The sequence below is a fragment of the Eptatretus burgeri genome, chromosome 11, assembly GCF_056783735.1.
Source record: "Eptatretus burgeri isolate ZD-2024b chromosome 11, Ebu_testis_v1, whole genome shotgun sequence".
Classification (NCBI taxonomy): Eukaryota; Metazoa; Chordata; class Myxini; order Myxiniformes; family Myxinidae; genus Eptatretus; species Eptatretus burgeri.
This window is the reverse complement of record NC_140971.1, coordinates 44,759,172-44,773,597: the sequence shown is the minus strand read 5'-3', so window position 1 is coordinate 44,773,597 and position 14,426 is coordinate 44,759,172. Positions and strand designations below refer to the sequence as shown.

Sequence of the window (14,426 nt, the reverse complement as noted above, 5' to 3'; positions counted from 1 at the left end):
CAGTGCGTCGTTGCATCCACTCCAGGGGCCTCCATCTGGCCAAACCCCACGTAGATGCCTGACCCATCCCCATCTCTTTGAGATGCAGATCAGCCTGCTGCAACGAGGCATGTGGTCGACTCATTGGCCTCATGCACTCACAAGGCTCCCTCATTGAGAGAATCTGGTGAGCAGTGTCAACATCAGGAAAACGAGCCACATGTCCATACAGCCGCAGCTGATGCTCATTGACTCTGTAGGTGATAAATCTCATTTGAGTCTCTCTCTCAGCAACTGCTCATTGGACACAAAGTCCGACGGGCGATAGCCACGGATTCTCCAAAGAGAACTGGTACCAAAGGAATTAAGTCTCCATCTTAGATCCATAATCAGAGTCCAAGTCTCACATCCGTAGAGCAAGACTGGAAGCACCAAGGACCTGAAGACTCAGACTTTCGTCCTCCTGCACAGGTACCGACAGCGCCACACCCCATGATCCAGTGAATCCATGACTCTCCAGACCCGACCCAGACGTCTATTGACCTCTGACTCGCAGCCAGCAGAGACATGAATATCACTGCCAAGGTAAGTGAATCTCTCCACGACCTCAACATCCTCACCACAAACAGGTACAGAGAAGATAGCAGCATCCAAGATGTCATGAAAAGCCTGGATCCTAGTTTTGACCCAGGAAACCCATAAATCCAGCAGCTTCGACTCCTCAATCAGTACCTCGAGGACCCCCAAAAGGCTATCCAGTCTCTGCAAAGATGACTACATCATCTGCGAAATCAAGGTCCGTGATCTTGACATTCCCAAATGACGCACTGCAGCTTGATCTCTCCGACATCCTCCCGAGAAGCCAGGCCATACAAGCACTGAAAAGTGTGGGGGCCAGAACACACCCCTCCTGAACTCCATACCAACTGGAAATAAGTCATAGATGGTATCACCACATCTCACCACACTCTCAGTTCCAGAGTATGGTTCAGACATCAGATTGATCAGTTTTGGTGGCACCCCACGAAGACCAAGAATCCTCCAGAGGGCATCCCGATTCACTGAATCGAACGCTTTGCAGAGATCAACAAAGGCTGCGAGCAGCCCCTGCCGAAACGCTCGTCTGCGTTCAGTGAGGACCCAAAGGGCAAGGATACGTTCAATCGTTGACCTCTTTGGTGTAAAGCCTGACTGCTCTGGACGCTGGTGCTTAAGCAGATGGTGACAAACCCTATCAAGAATTATCGGAGCAAAGACCTTGCCCGGCACTGAGAGCAGCGTCACCCCTCGGTAGTTGTAGTTCTTGCAATCACCCTTCCCTTTCCAGAGAAAGACAACAAGGACCCTCTTCCAGTCAGTTGGGATGATGCCTGTGTTCCAGGCAGAGCACATAATTGCATGCAACGACACGAGTGCAGCATTTCCACCAGCCTTGAGAAGTTCAGCATGGATGCCACAGATCCCTGGAGCTTCACCTCATTTCAACCGGTTCACTGCAGCCTGCGTTTCCACAAACGAAGGTGGACCACAGTTGATTAGAGGATCAGCATTAGGGATAGTAACACCCCTGACATCCAACTCAACAGCTGGTGGATCAGCCTGGTACAGCAGCTCAAAGTCACTGCCCAGCGGGCCTTCACTTCCGACTCCTCGATCAAGAGCCCACTACCCTCCGCTCTAACTGCAGTACATCGAGGGATGGGCTTGGAGGAACGTAATGCCGAATTCCCCTGTAAGTAGGACAAGAATCACTTGACCACAGGTGATGCTCTACCCCCTCACAGATTCCTCGCACATAGGCCTCCTTGTCCACCCTCAGTGCACGTACAGTTTTACGCCTCAACTCCCTGAACAGCTCGGCTCTGCCATTCAGCCTGGCCCTGCGACTCTGGTCAATGGTATCCAGTGTCCCGAGAGACAAAATTCTTCTTCGCCTTTTGGTGAGTTCCAAGACGTCCAACGGCAACATCAAGGATGATGGTCTTGAAGGCGCTCCACAACTCTTCAGGATTCCCAAAAACACCCCCACCAAAAAAGGTCTTCATCCATTCCACCCACCAAAAAAGGCCTTCATCAGATCCAGCAGGTAAGTGACATCCTCTCAGAACATTCCTCCATTTCAGACTTAATCCGTTTTGAAAATGTTAATTCAACATTAAAAGAACAGTAAGATACCATCCTCCATTTACAAATCACAAAAGTGAGAAATTGCATGTGCAAATGACGACTGAGCAAAAAATACCATACAATTCGTTTTCGTTCACAATTTTAAACATTTTCACGACATATCAGAGTAAATGTTGAAGACAAGGCAAGCATAGGGGACAAAGACGTTTGGCCCACTGTGGCTGTTGTATCTGCAACCATTTTTCATTCACGCAAACTTAAACCTATTTGCATACAGTACAGTATTTACATATTTACCAAACTCACCATATAGCTCCCGTAACAATAAATACCAATATCCCATTAATCTTTAGTTTGGATCATCTTGACTTTCGGGAAAGTTGGTAATGAGTCATTTTATTTATTTATTTTTGCTCAGCAATACTGTATATTGTTATGTGGAAGGGGGGAGGGGAGAACCATAGCTATAACCTAAGTTAGCATGTCCATGTGCATCGGGTAGGCGAGCCTGTAAATATGGACACCTGTAAATATGGACACCTCAGAGATGAGTTGTATTGTTGCGGGGCCGGGTATCGGCGACGAGCACGACCGCTAGATGGAGCAGCAGGGTCGGCTCCACCGATCACCCGAAATTTATAGGTCGTCACCCCGGATAACTCCGGAGCCGACGGGTCCCTTATCGGACCAAAGTTCGCCAATAGATCTACCACGTGGGGTAGGGTCGATTGCCAATTTCAATTTACCTAAATACCCATGTCATACAAACTACCGGGGAAATTCACCCCCGACGATGCTCGTATGGAACGAGCCGCTAGCGTACTCGAACAATGTGCGACCCGAGCGGACGGTCACCGAGCTTCCGTCAGTCCAAATGTCCCTTTACAGCGGCAACAGCCTTGCTAATTCTCCAACACACACCGTGTTAAACCAATAAAAGAAAGGACAAGAACGAACCGATACATTTAACACATGGGTTTATTTATAATGGAGCAGGGGGGCACGTAAGAAGCAGAGTTTTACCGAATACAAGAGGCACGCATGTACAGCAAGGCACTTATACACTTTCTACTTACTGGACTGGCAAAACACACACACACACACACACACACACACACACACACACACACACACACACACACACACACACACACACGAAACACACCCAAAGTGGTCTTTATTAGGGCCTCCAGCTCGGAGGGAAAGGGCGAGCTGAATTCCAGATTCTGCCTTGGACCTGTGCACCTCGTGTGGTCTTCGCGCCGAGTCGAACCGGGCACCAGCGAGTCTCCAGTCTCCCGTCACGAGACAATTCGTGTCTCCCGTCTGGACCGGTCCGCGTTTTAACTCCTCGCATACACTCACACATGCCATGACACTCGTACCATACTCACCTTTTGACACACTCACACCACTCACACTCTTAACCACACACACCGGGACATTCACTTCGGGAAATCGTGTTACCACAAGCGGTCCCAGGATCTCTTTACCCCGCAAGCTCCGCGTGTACCCGTTTACATCACTCACCCCCTCTACCTCACACGGCTCGACCGGACTCACCTCGTCGTGATCTGCTTCAAGGGAGCATATCGTCTCCCTTTATTTCCTAAGGAGGCTATCCTGCTGCTCGCACCGGGTCACAAAACATTCCCCAAGCTCCACCTCCTTGTCCCCTCTTAGCTCTACCTGTGTGTGTTCGTCAATTACTTTATTTACTTCATCCTCTACCTCTTCTGATTCCCGTGTCTCTGTTTTCATTTCCGTTGTCTCTTTTAATTTTTTTAATTCCTGCGTTTCTGTCTGTTAATTTTTCCGTCGTCCCCTCGCATTCATTAGTTTCTTCCTTTGTCTCGTTTATTTTCTGCATCCCCGTCACCTCTTTTAATTTTTCCGTCGTCCCCTCGTGTCTCACCCTACACGTTCCGGTCTCCCATAAATTACGACGTCGCTCGTCCCGACATCACCCGTGTCCATCGCGGGCCAGACAGCCGTTGCACTCCCTCTCGTCGGTTCGGTGTCTCCGCCATGTGGTGCCGCCATTATGCCCTTCATCCCGTCCAAGCCGGTCCGCAGGCCTAACCCCATGCTCTGCATATCACCCCTCAGTGTCTGCATATTCGCATCCATATTGTACACATTCGCGTCCATTTTGTGCTCCAAATCCCCTTTCAATTCATCCATCTTGCGCGTATTTCCTTTTATTTCGTTCCCCATCGCTTGCATCATCCGAATTATTTGTTCGATGTCCGATGACTCCAGCGAAGCCGATCTGCCACGATCGGTTGCGGTTTCGCTAAGGGTCGGGAGCGGGTTTTGACGGAAGAGGGGGTGTCATGCGCCGCCCCTACAACCCTTTCGGAGTCTGAGTTTGGTTGCGGGCAAAGTTCCTGCATGGGGGTGGTGGCCTGGACCATGGGTTCCTCGACACGACTACCAACCTGCCTCAGCTCATCTTGGTTAGACATGTCGCGTGTTGAGAACAGAATTTAAGATGTGCGCAATTTGGGTAAAAACGGGGGGGGGGGGGTTCGCTCCCGACATCCCTGATCCGAATCCGTGAATTTCGTGGAGACAGAGGAGTTCGAATTCCGCTCCTGAACACCAATGTTGCGGATTCGAACCTGCAAGTTTACGGAGGTGGATGGGTTCGCACCCCACTCCTGACTACCAATGTTGCGGGCCGGGTATCGGCGACGAGCACGACCGCCAGATGGAGCAGCAGGGTCGGCTCCACCGATCACCCGCAATTTATAGGTCGTCACCCCGGATAACTCCGGAGCCGACGGGTCCCTTATCGGACCGAAGTTCGCCAATAGATTGACCAAGTGGGGTAGGGTCGATTGCCAATTTCAAATTACCTAAATACCCACGTCGTCCAAACTATCGGGGAAATTTACCCTCGACGATGCTCGTACGGAACGAGCTGCGAGCGTACTCGAACCGTGTGCGACCCGAGCGGACGGTCACCGAGCTTCCGTCAGTCCAAATGTCCCTTTACAGCGGCAACAGCCTTGCTAATTCTCCAACACACACCGTGTTAAACCAATAAAAGAAAGGACAAGAACGAACCGATACATTTAACACATGGGTTTATTTATATTGGAGCAGGGGGGCACGTAAGAAGCAGAGTTATCCGAATACAAGAGGCACATATGTACAGCAAGGCACTTATACACTTTCTACTTACTGGACTGGCGACACACACACACACACACACACACACACACACACACACACACACACACACACACGAAACACACCCAAAGTGGTCTTTATTGAGGCCTCCAGCTCGGAGGGAAAGGGCGAGCTGAATTCCAGATTCTGCCTTGGACCTGTCCACCTCGTGTGGTCTTCGCGCCAAGTCGAACCGGGCACCAGCGAGTCTCCCGTCTCCCGTCACGAGACAATTCGTGTCTCCCGTCTGGACCGGTCCGCGTTTTAACTCCTCGCATACACTCACACATGCCATGACACTCGTACCATACTCACCTTTTGACACACTCGCACCACTCACACTCTTGACCACACACACCGGGACATTCACTTCGGGAAATCGTGTTACCACAAGCGGTCCCGGGATCTCTTTACCCCGCAAGCTCCGCGTGTACCCGTTTACATCACTCTCCCCCTCTACCTCACAAGGCTCGACCGGACTCACCTCGTCGTACAGCAAGGCACTTATACACTTTCTACTGACTGGACTGGCGCCACACACACACACACACACACACACACACACACACACACACACACACACACACACACACACACACACACACACACACACACACACACACACACACACACACACACGAAACGGACTCAAAGTGGTCTTTATTGAGGCCTCCAGCTTGGAGGGAAAGGGAAAGCTGAAGTCCAGATCCTGCCTCGGACCTGTCCACCTCGTGTTGTCTTCGCGCCGAGTCGAACCGGGCACCAGCGAGGGGCGAGCCCAATTCAGACACCGGCGAGACGAGGTGAGGGATCACTGTGACGCGCCCAGAGCCAGCGATGAGACGAGAGCCAGAAGACCACCAGCGACGAGACGAGAGCCAGAAGACCACCAGCGACAAGTTCAGGAGCGGCGACACTGGTCCAAAACGACCAGGCGACCACAAGAAGAACAAGAGGAAGACGAAGAAGACCCCTCCAAGACCCTTTTCACACCACCTGTCCCGTCTATTTCTACTCGCCCCTCGTCGGGGCCGGGGGAACGCATCTCACCCCTCCGCGTACCTCATTCGCCGGGGAACTCCGTTGCCTCTCCATGATTGGTCGGGGGTTTGGACATGATTGCGTGTCAGGCGTCTTTATTCCCTGCCCCCCCCCACCCCGAAGAGGCTGTGCTTCTCTTGGAGCTCGCTCTGTGCCCTTTGGCCGACTTACGGCCACCGCGTCCCCGATCTGCTGAGGATTTGCGAGAGAGACGTCAGACCTTTGTGAACTCCGCCCACGTACGTGCTGACACGCACGTGCTTGCTGGCGAGCTCTGGGAGAATGCCGCGAGCAGAGCATTGTTGCTGAAGATGGTGTTGACGTAAAAACCCTGACTATTAAAATAACTTCACAGCACATGAACATTTATTTACCCATTAGACTAGGGAAAGGGAGCTATCTATCCACATTCACTTATCGAAATAACTGAGCTATAGGACCTGAATGTTGTGTGCTCATGGCTTCCAGATTCGCAACAGTACGCAATATGTGCACTGGGGAGGCAGTGAGCATCCAATCCATCATAAAGCAGTACAGGGTAAGGATGCTGTCTTGTAAAACCTCCTATCTGCAGGCTTGACCAGGTGAAAGACTTGAGGTGAGTGAAAAAGGGATTTAAAGAAAGGTGCTATGTGCATGGCTATGGGAACCCCCCCTCCGTTCACCACCTCCCAGCTGACCACCTTTTGGAGGACCATGTGCTTTCAAGTGCAATTCGCTCCAATAAGGCCCTACATGAGCAGGAAAGTCTTCAGAAAGGGCCACCCTGGGAGGTAGGACAGCCAAATGAGGGACCAGCCATGTGATTTAAGGTGGTCCTTAAGAGTATTAAAGTTGTGCGAACTCTCTTGGCCCTGGACTCTGTGAGACTGACTGACTCAATGACTCGCACACACTATTCTCAGCTCGACTCGACTCGACTCGCCATTCGTCACTTTCGGGCCTTTGCTCATCCATCCAGTCTGCTGTTATCGGAGCAGCGTGGAGATGCCCGACCGTGAGATATGGAGTGCGACATGACAGGCACCAGAGGGATCAGCTCGCCGTGGTTCTTGCTCAAGTCCTCACCTATTCCCATTGTTTGTGCAAGTCAGTATATCGGTGCCATTAGGGGTGTGGTGTTAATTTTATTTCATCACTGTATAAATGCGTGTTACCCCTTATTAATTTGTCTTTTGAGCACCAGGTCTGTCTGGTTATTTATTATTAGGATCTGTGATGGATTTGTACTCTTTCCTGCCGTATTATTTTTTGCAAAGAAATGCATCTTAACTACGTGTATTCCCACCTTTCACCTCCTGCACACGGGAAGCACCACCTGGCTTGATACAATTGAACGGCTTTGGGAGAATATTAAATTGCAACAAAGACTCCCGTTATTAGAGCGTGGAGAGGAAAGGCATGCGATATCTGCTCGTAGAAACTTGGAAAGATTGTTTGGCCATTCGTGGAGGTAATCGACTGCCGGCTCAAAGAGTCTACGTAAGCAGGACCCTCTGATGTGACAACTGGTGTCAGGAGTGGGAGCATCAGGAGATTCTGTCCCCCAACCTCTTCCACTGAACTCTGTGCTTACCTAATGCTGCCAATCTGTTATAAAAGGAACAATAATCTCATAGATTTGAATTTGCTTTGGTGGGACCGTAATCGACACATTTGATTGCTAATCGATTCATCTTGAACAATCTGCACCCCCCAACGACACGTAACTTCCTCCTGAAATATAATTCCATAGTGAATATTAAGAGACAGATATCAACAGGGATACAAAGCTTTCAAATTGTACCTGAATGATGCTGTGGCTATACCGCTCTCCCCTCTCCCAGTTTCCAAGGTGCACAGCCCTCTCACCCGGAAATGAACCCACACATGCCTCCGTAGCCAACAGAAAGATGTTGGGATAAAGGTAGTGCGTGGTGTTCAGCGTAAGGTATGCAGGTACAAAGTCATCCAGGTACCAGTGCAAAGCGAAGCCATCTACATACCGTTCTGCTTTTGGGTTGCTCAAGATCTGCACAAGATTTGACACAGACAATGAGTTAAAGTTTAAATCCATTACAGAATAAAACACAGGCCAAGTGGTTTGTTTGTTTTTTTACAGCCGGTAGATAACAACCAAATTCATGAAATCCATTAAATTCCAGAACAAAGTAATGTGTACAAATCTTTATTGTTAGTGTTACTGGTATATGGTACAGAGGGCAGAAATCATGCTGGTTTAGCTTACAGACCTCTTTTAAGCTGGCCATACACTGAGGCAAATTTTCGGTGATTTTTTCGTTTTATTTGGTTATTGAGTGTCTTTCACCCAGTCACTCACCCAACCTCTTTTCAGCTCTAGTTAATCGAGACTTCCACCCAGTCACGGAGAGTACAAAGGGACATACAATGGCACAAATCTCAGGTGTTTTAATTGCAATTTTCCAGGATTCATAAAACTCTGCTTTTTATTTTAAAAAATCTTGGTGTTAAAAAAATGAAAAAATAAAAATAAAAAAACAACAACACACCCAATTTGTTTTTTTTAAATAAAGTTTCACAAGCCGTCAATTCCACTACACCATGCAACTCACCCAACCTCAAGTTGGGAACTGACTGCGCAGAGATCCTTTGTGAGTATCCTGAGAAACAAGGATGTCACTGGCATCAATGGCTTCTGGAAAACCCTGGTTAATTCCCTCAAGAAGCACAATGTACGTTGCTCTGTGTCAATTAGGAGCAAGATTTAGAGAGGTTATTAACAGGCAAGACCCACGCAACACACTCAAATCGCGATGTGAACCGAAGGTATTGGATGGTGAATCAACCAGGAATTGCGTGGACAAATCACCTCAGTGTCTGGCCAACTTGACAAGTCCAAATGGTGAATGCATGTCTGCTGGCACAAACCACTTTAGGCCACAGGGGTAGCAGCAACCTCTGATCATCGATCGCCATGATTTTAACGCGCCTGCCTCGGCGAGCCTGCAAGGCTGGTCCGAGGTCAGTCAGGATAAAGTCCCTCTCCAGGTCAGGTGTGAAACCCGTGCTCTGGAAGGACACGAATGGGGCATTGGTTGGTTCATTCTGTACCGTCACTGCCCAGAAGGACAAGTTCCTGTTTTCATACTCATCCAGAAACCTGAACAAAAAAAAACACCCAAAATCATCAAATCATCTTTTCAGCTCTAGTTATCGAAGAATGGCATGTAGGTACTTAAAATGAAATACGATAACGCAACGGTCAAATCCACTTTCTTTATTTTCTAACCACTTCTGTTTCTTCATAGTTCGAGAAACGAAGAACAGTTCAACTGCTCTCACACATACTTCACAAAGTAGTTTGCCCAGGATTTGTAGTAAGCCCCTCCAGGACGACCCTTGATGGTGGCATTTCCAGTGAAATTATCGTTCGTTTTCATCCAAGGAGGAGCTGTCCATGGGCTTGCAAACAGAGATAGCGGCCTTGAGGCCATGCTTGCTATTTCATGAAGCACAGGGATCTGTAAAGGACACAAAGAAAGGAAGCGTTTTGATTATCTAAATGATAATCATCGTCTGAGACAGAGTGGCAGCAATGAACACGAGTTTTCGTTTTCTTCCCGAAACATTCATCATCTTGTAACATTCCTGTATGTGACACCTCAGACAAACTTACACGTATAAAATGTGTAATCAGGCAGGATACTTGCCCAAAGGCTTACTATAGGAAAGCTTAAATGATAATTAGCTCATCTGGAATATAGTTCCGGGGAGCTCATGGGATGGCGCGTCGTCCGTCCGTACGTAAATACTTTTAACTTCTCTGAAACTACACATAGGATTTCAATGAAACTTGACCACAACGTTCATCACCATGTATGTACCAAAGTCTGTTCATGGCATTAAAAAAAAAAAAAAATCGGAGTATAAGGCTGTGTACCAGGGGGATTGCCCCCCAAAAGAGGAATTCGCTTTCTTCTCAGAAACTACACACACAATTCCGATGAAACTTCACCACAAACTTAATCACCCCTGATGTACCAAGGTTTGTTCATGGCATTAAAAAAACATCCATAGGTATTTACTTTCTTCTCCATTATATATTTTGTCGGTCATCCATGCCTACCAGTGGTTCCCTGGTTATCTTATCCAGCCATTACCAGGTGAGTGCCCAGGGGTGTTGCCCCTATGTTTTTTTTAACATGTATAAATGCATGCCATTCATAGGAAGGCATGCTTCACAATGCAGCACTCACTCCTGGCACTACTTTAGAGAATCTGAATATTCGATGCAGATTTCACCAGGAAACAAAATTGGGACCCAGGACAACTCAAGCACAGTAACAAATTAACCATTTTAAACTCCCAATTTGCAAGATCACCAAACAAATCAATATCAAAATCTGACAAAATCTAGACCAAGGGAATATCAAAACAAGTCAGACAAGGAAACTATTTTCTCGGTCTCTACAAATACACATTTGTTCCTTTTTGAGCAAAACAAAGGGAGGGGGGAGGGAAGGCTCAGGAAGCAATGCTTCCGTGAAACCGTCTGTCTATTCACAATTCCTCTTGGCTGCTTGTGTGGCAGACAAAAACGATTCATGCCTTTGGTATTGGATAATTAAACAAATGACAGCCATACTTGCAAAAACACTATGAACCTGAGAAGTGGAGTGGAAATCGTGAGAATGGGGAGGGGGTTATGGAGATATCCCTCACACACACCTAAAATATTGTTATTGATGTGCACTGTGAATAAGGATTGTGCCCTGAAACTCCCATTATTGCTTTTCAGCTCTTTCATAAGCCTCAAAATAGATGTGAAAAGACTCTTTTTTGGGGGGGGGGGGGAGTTTCACATGAATTAGGAATGGGGGACCTAGTATTAGGAGTACCCCCACCCACGCAACATTAAGTGATGTGCTTTGTGACCATAAGAGCGATGTCAGATGTCAATTTAATTGGATGTCTCGGGGATGTCCCATTATGCTTGGTTTTCATTCACTGCCCTTGCCCTCCTTGTATGTCATCGATATATAATGGAGCAAGTGTGTGTGTGTGTGTGTGTGTGTGTGTGTGTGTGTGTGTGTGTGTGTGTGTGTGTGTGTGTGTGTGTGTGTGTGTGTGTGTGTGTGTGTGTGTGTGTGTGTGTGTGTGTGTGTGTGTGTGTGTGTGTGTGTGTGTGTGTGTGTGTGTGTGTGTGTGCGCGCGCGCACACGTAGATAAAAATGTATATATAAAAATGTATGCATGTAAAAATAAATGTATATATAAAAATGTATGTATAAAAATGTATGTATGTATGTATATATAACCAGAGAGTTGGTGTCAAAGCCACCCAATGCTCGCCTGTTTATACATTTATCGTTTTTAAAAGACGAGTCTAATAATATTTTTTATAAAGCATTGCAGTGAAGTCTGATCCAAATAATTTTAAAGCAATATATGTATTTGTATATTGTAATCAGTAAAAAATAGTGTGGTGGATAAAAACATTAGAAAGGAAAAAACTTTAACGTTGATGTGCTACAAAAACGTTTAGTTCAAAACAGGTCAAAAATTTTTAAAATTTGAAATTATTTTTTAATTTCAACTTCACTACATCAATAATATACCCCAAAGGAACCTCCATGCCAAATATCAACATCCAAGTCCACATATTAAATGAATGGCAAGCTTCTAAATAAGTTGCACCAAAAACTTTAACATTTTCACGCTCACGCCGGGGGTATCGCCATAGCTCTCTGTTCTTCGAACAGGCGACCAAAAAAAATGTATGTCCTCTTCACCCATTGGTTGGACAGCTGACCTGACGTCACCCATAATTGTAACCTGAAATGCTTAACCGGAAGAACCCCAAGGACCCAAAAAACCAAACGACCCCAAGAACCCAAACAACCCTGAGGACCAAAAAGACCCCGAGAAACCAAAATACCCTAAAGACCAAAAAAACCCCAAAGACCATGAAGACCACGAAGACTCAAAATACCCCAAAGACCATGAAGATCCCAAAGACCCAAAAAACGAGAGACCTAAAATACCCTGAAGACCCAAACAACCCCGAGAACCAAAATGACCCTGAGGACCAAAAAGACCCAAAAGATCATGAGGACCCAAATGACCCCAAAGACACTGAGGACCCAAAAGTTCCCAAACCCAAAATAACCCAAGGACCCCAAATACCCCAAAGACTGAAAAGACCCAAAATACCCTAAAGAACCCAAAATATCCCAAAGACCCTGAAGACCAAGAATATCCTTAAAGACCCCGAACACAATGAAGACCCAAAAGACCACAAAGACGGAAAAGACCAAAAATACCTAAAAGACCCAAATATCCCAAAGACCAAGAATATCCTTAAAGACCCCGAAGACGGAGAAAACCCCGAGGACCCACAAGACCCTGAGGACCCAAAAGACCCCGAGGACCCAAAATAACCTGAAGACCCAAATACCCCAAAGACTAAAAAGAACCTGATGACCCCAAAGACCCAAAAGACCTGAAGACCTCAATACCCTAAAGACCCTAAAAGACCCAAACAACCCCGAGTACCAAAAAGACCCAGATGACCCCGAAGACCCAAATACCCGAAAGACCCAAAATATCCCAAAGACCAAAAAGACCCCAGAGACCTTTAAAGACTCTGAAGACCCCAAAAGTCCAAAAAGACCCAAACAACCCAGAGGACTGAAATGACCATGAGGACCCAAAAGATCCTGAGGACCCAAATGACCCCGAAGATAATTAATATCCTTAAAGACCCCAAATACCCCAAAGACCCCAAAAACCTCAGATATAAAAGACCCCGAAGACCCAAAATACCCCAAAGACACAAAATACACCGAAGATCCAAAAGACCCTCAAGACCTAGAGGACCCCGAACACCCAAAAGATCCAGGGGATCCAAAAGACCCCGAGGAGCAAAGATACCGAGGGAACCCAAAATACCGAGAGGACCCAAGAGACCCAATGGGACTATCTGGGATCAATGAAAATTCTGCATAATGTAAAATGTATCTTCAGAATCCCAACCACCCCCCCCCTACACACACAGAGACACACACACACACACACACACACACACACACACACACACACACACACACACACACACACACACACACACACACACACACACACACACACACACACACACGCACACGCACACACGTCCTGAACCCCTCCCAACTCTGTCCTCTCTCTGCCTGCCCCCCACCACCACACCCAAACTCTGTTCCCCCCCTCCCCTTTCTTCATATTCTCAAACCCTCCAAACCCAATGTCTTCAACTCCCCCCCATGTCTTCAACTCCCCCCACCCCCTTCCTCTGTCAAAAGCCTCAAAACCCCTCAATCCCAACTCTGTCCCCTCTCTGACCTCCCTCTCTCCCAAGCCAACTCTGTCATCCCCTCCCCCTTTCATCCTTTCAACTGCCCCAAACCCCAAGTACTCAACCCCAAGTTCTCAATCCCCCACCATTCCAACATCTCTCTCTCTCTCCCTCTTCCAATTCCATTCACCCTCACCCCAACTCTCTGTCCTCTCCTCCCCATTTCTTCCTGTTCTTAACGTTACACAAAGATACACAGGGAACTTTGGCGCATGAGAAGGCCATTCGGCCTCTCATGCCTATGTTGTTCCTGTTCCCGTTTGTTAAGTACAATGTTAAAAGTAAATAAAGATGGAACATTAAATTCACAATTACTTCCCCCTTTCTTCCCTTTTCCTCACTACAATTCATGGACCGGTGTTTGTGTGTTTATTTGTTGTGCTACTCCTGAAGTTGTGGGCTGATTATATCCAGACTTGCTACACAGGATCAGCATGACCCAAATTCGTGTGTAGGGGTGTTTTTATATTTGCTGGTGGTCTTTTGCAAAGGGCGGAGGAGCTCCTTGTGAGCCAACGGCCATCCATATCTAGTGCCCAACTGTGTCTGCGGACGTCCTCCTGCAGTTGGGTTACTTCTTATTAGGAGGTTGGTGGCAGGATTTGCACTCCAGCCACCGTAAAACCCTTCATTCCGCAAAACACAAAAACGCAAAGAAATGTGAAAACCCACTCCGTGGGAGTACCTCCTGTGCAGCTTACCTTCGCAGGGCAGCTCACCGGGTGATGGGATTTTGGCAAAGCCTTCA

General features: G+C 47.5%; 1 protein-coding gene across 10 annotated transcripts in view; it reads right to left on the bottom strand.

Annotated features, from left to right (window-relative positions):
• The window catches only part of GBA1 (glucosylceramidase beta 1), a 113,906-nt gene that overhangs the window by 77,429 nt on the left and 22,051 nt on the right, over nucleotides 1-14,426 (bottom strand). For all 10 annotated transcript variants that reach the window (XR_015049279.1, XR_015049280.1, XR_015049281.1 and 7 more), the window contains exons 5-7: nucleotides 9,634-9,806; nucleotides 9,214-9,445; nucleotides 8,111-8,335 (exon numbers count right to left, since the gene is read on the bottom strand). Coding sequence is in view for 4 of the 10 variants with exons in the window: in XM_085846289.1 (XP_085702415.1) it covers nucleotides 8,111-8,335; nucleotides 9,214-9,445; nucleotides 9,634-9,806 (630 nt within the window). In the remaining 6 variants the exon portion in view is untranslated. The remainder of the gene's footprint in view (nucleotides 1-8,110; nucleotides 8,336-9,213; nucleotides 9,446-9,633; nucleotides 9,807-14,426) is intronic.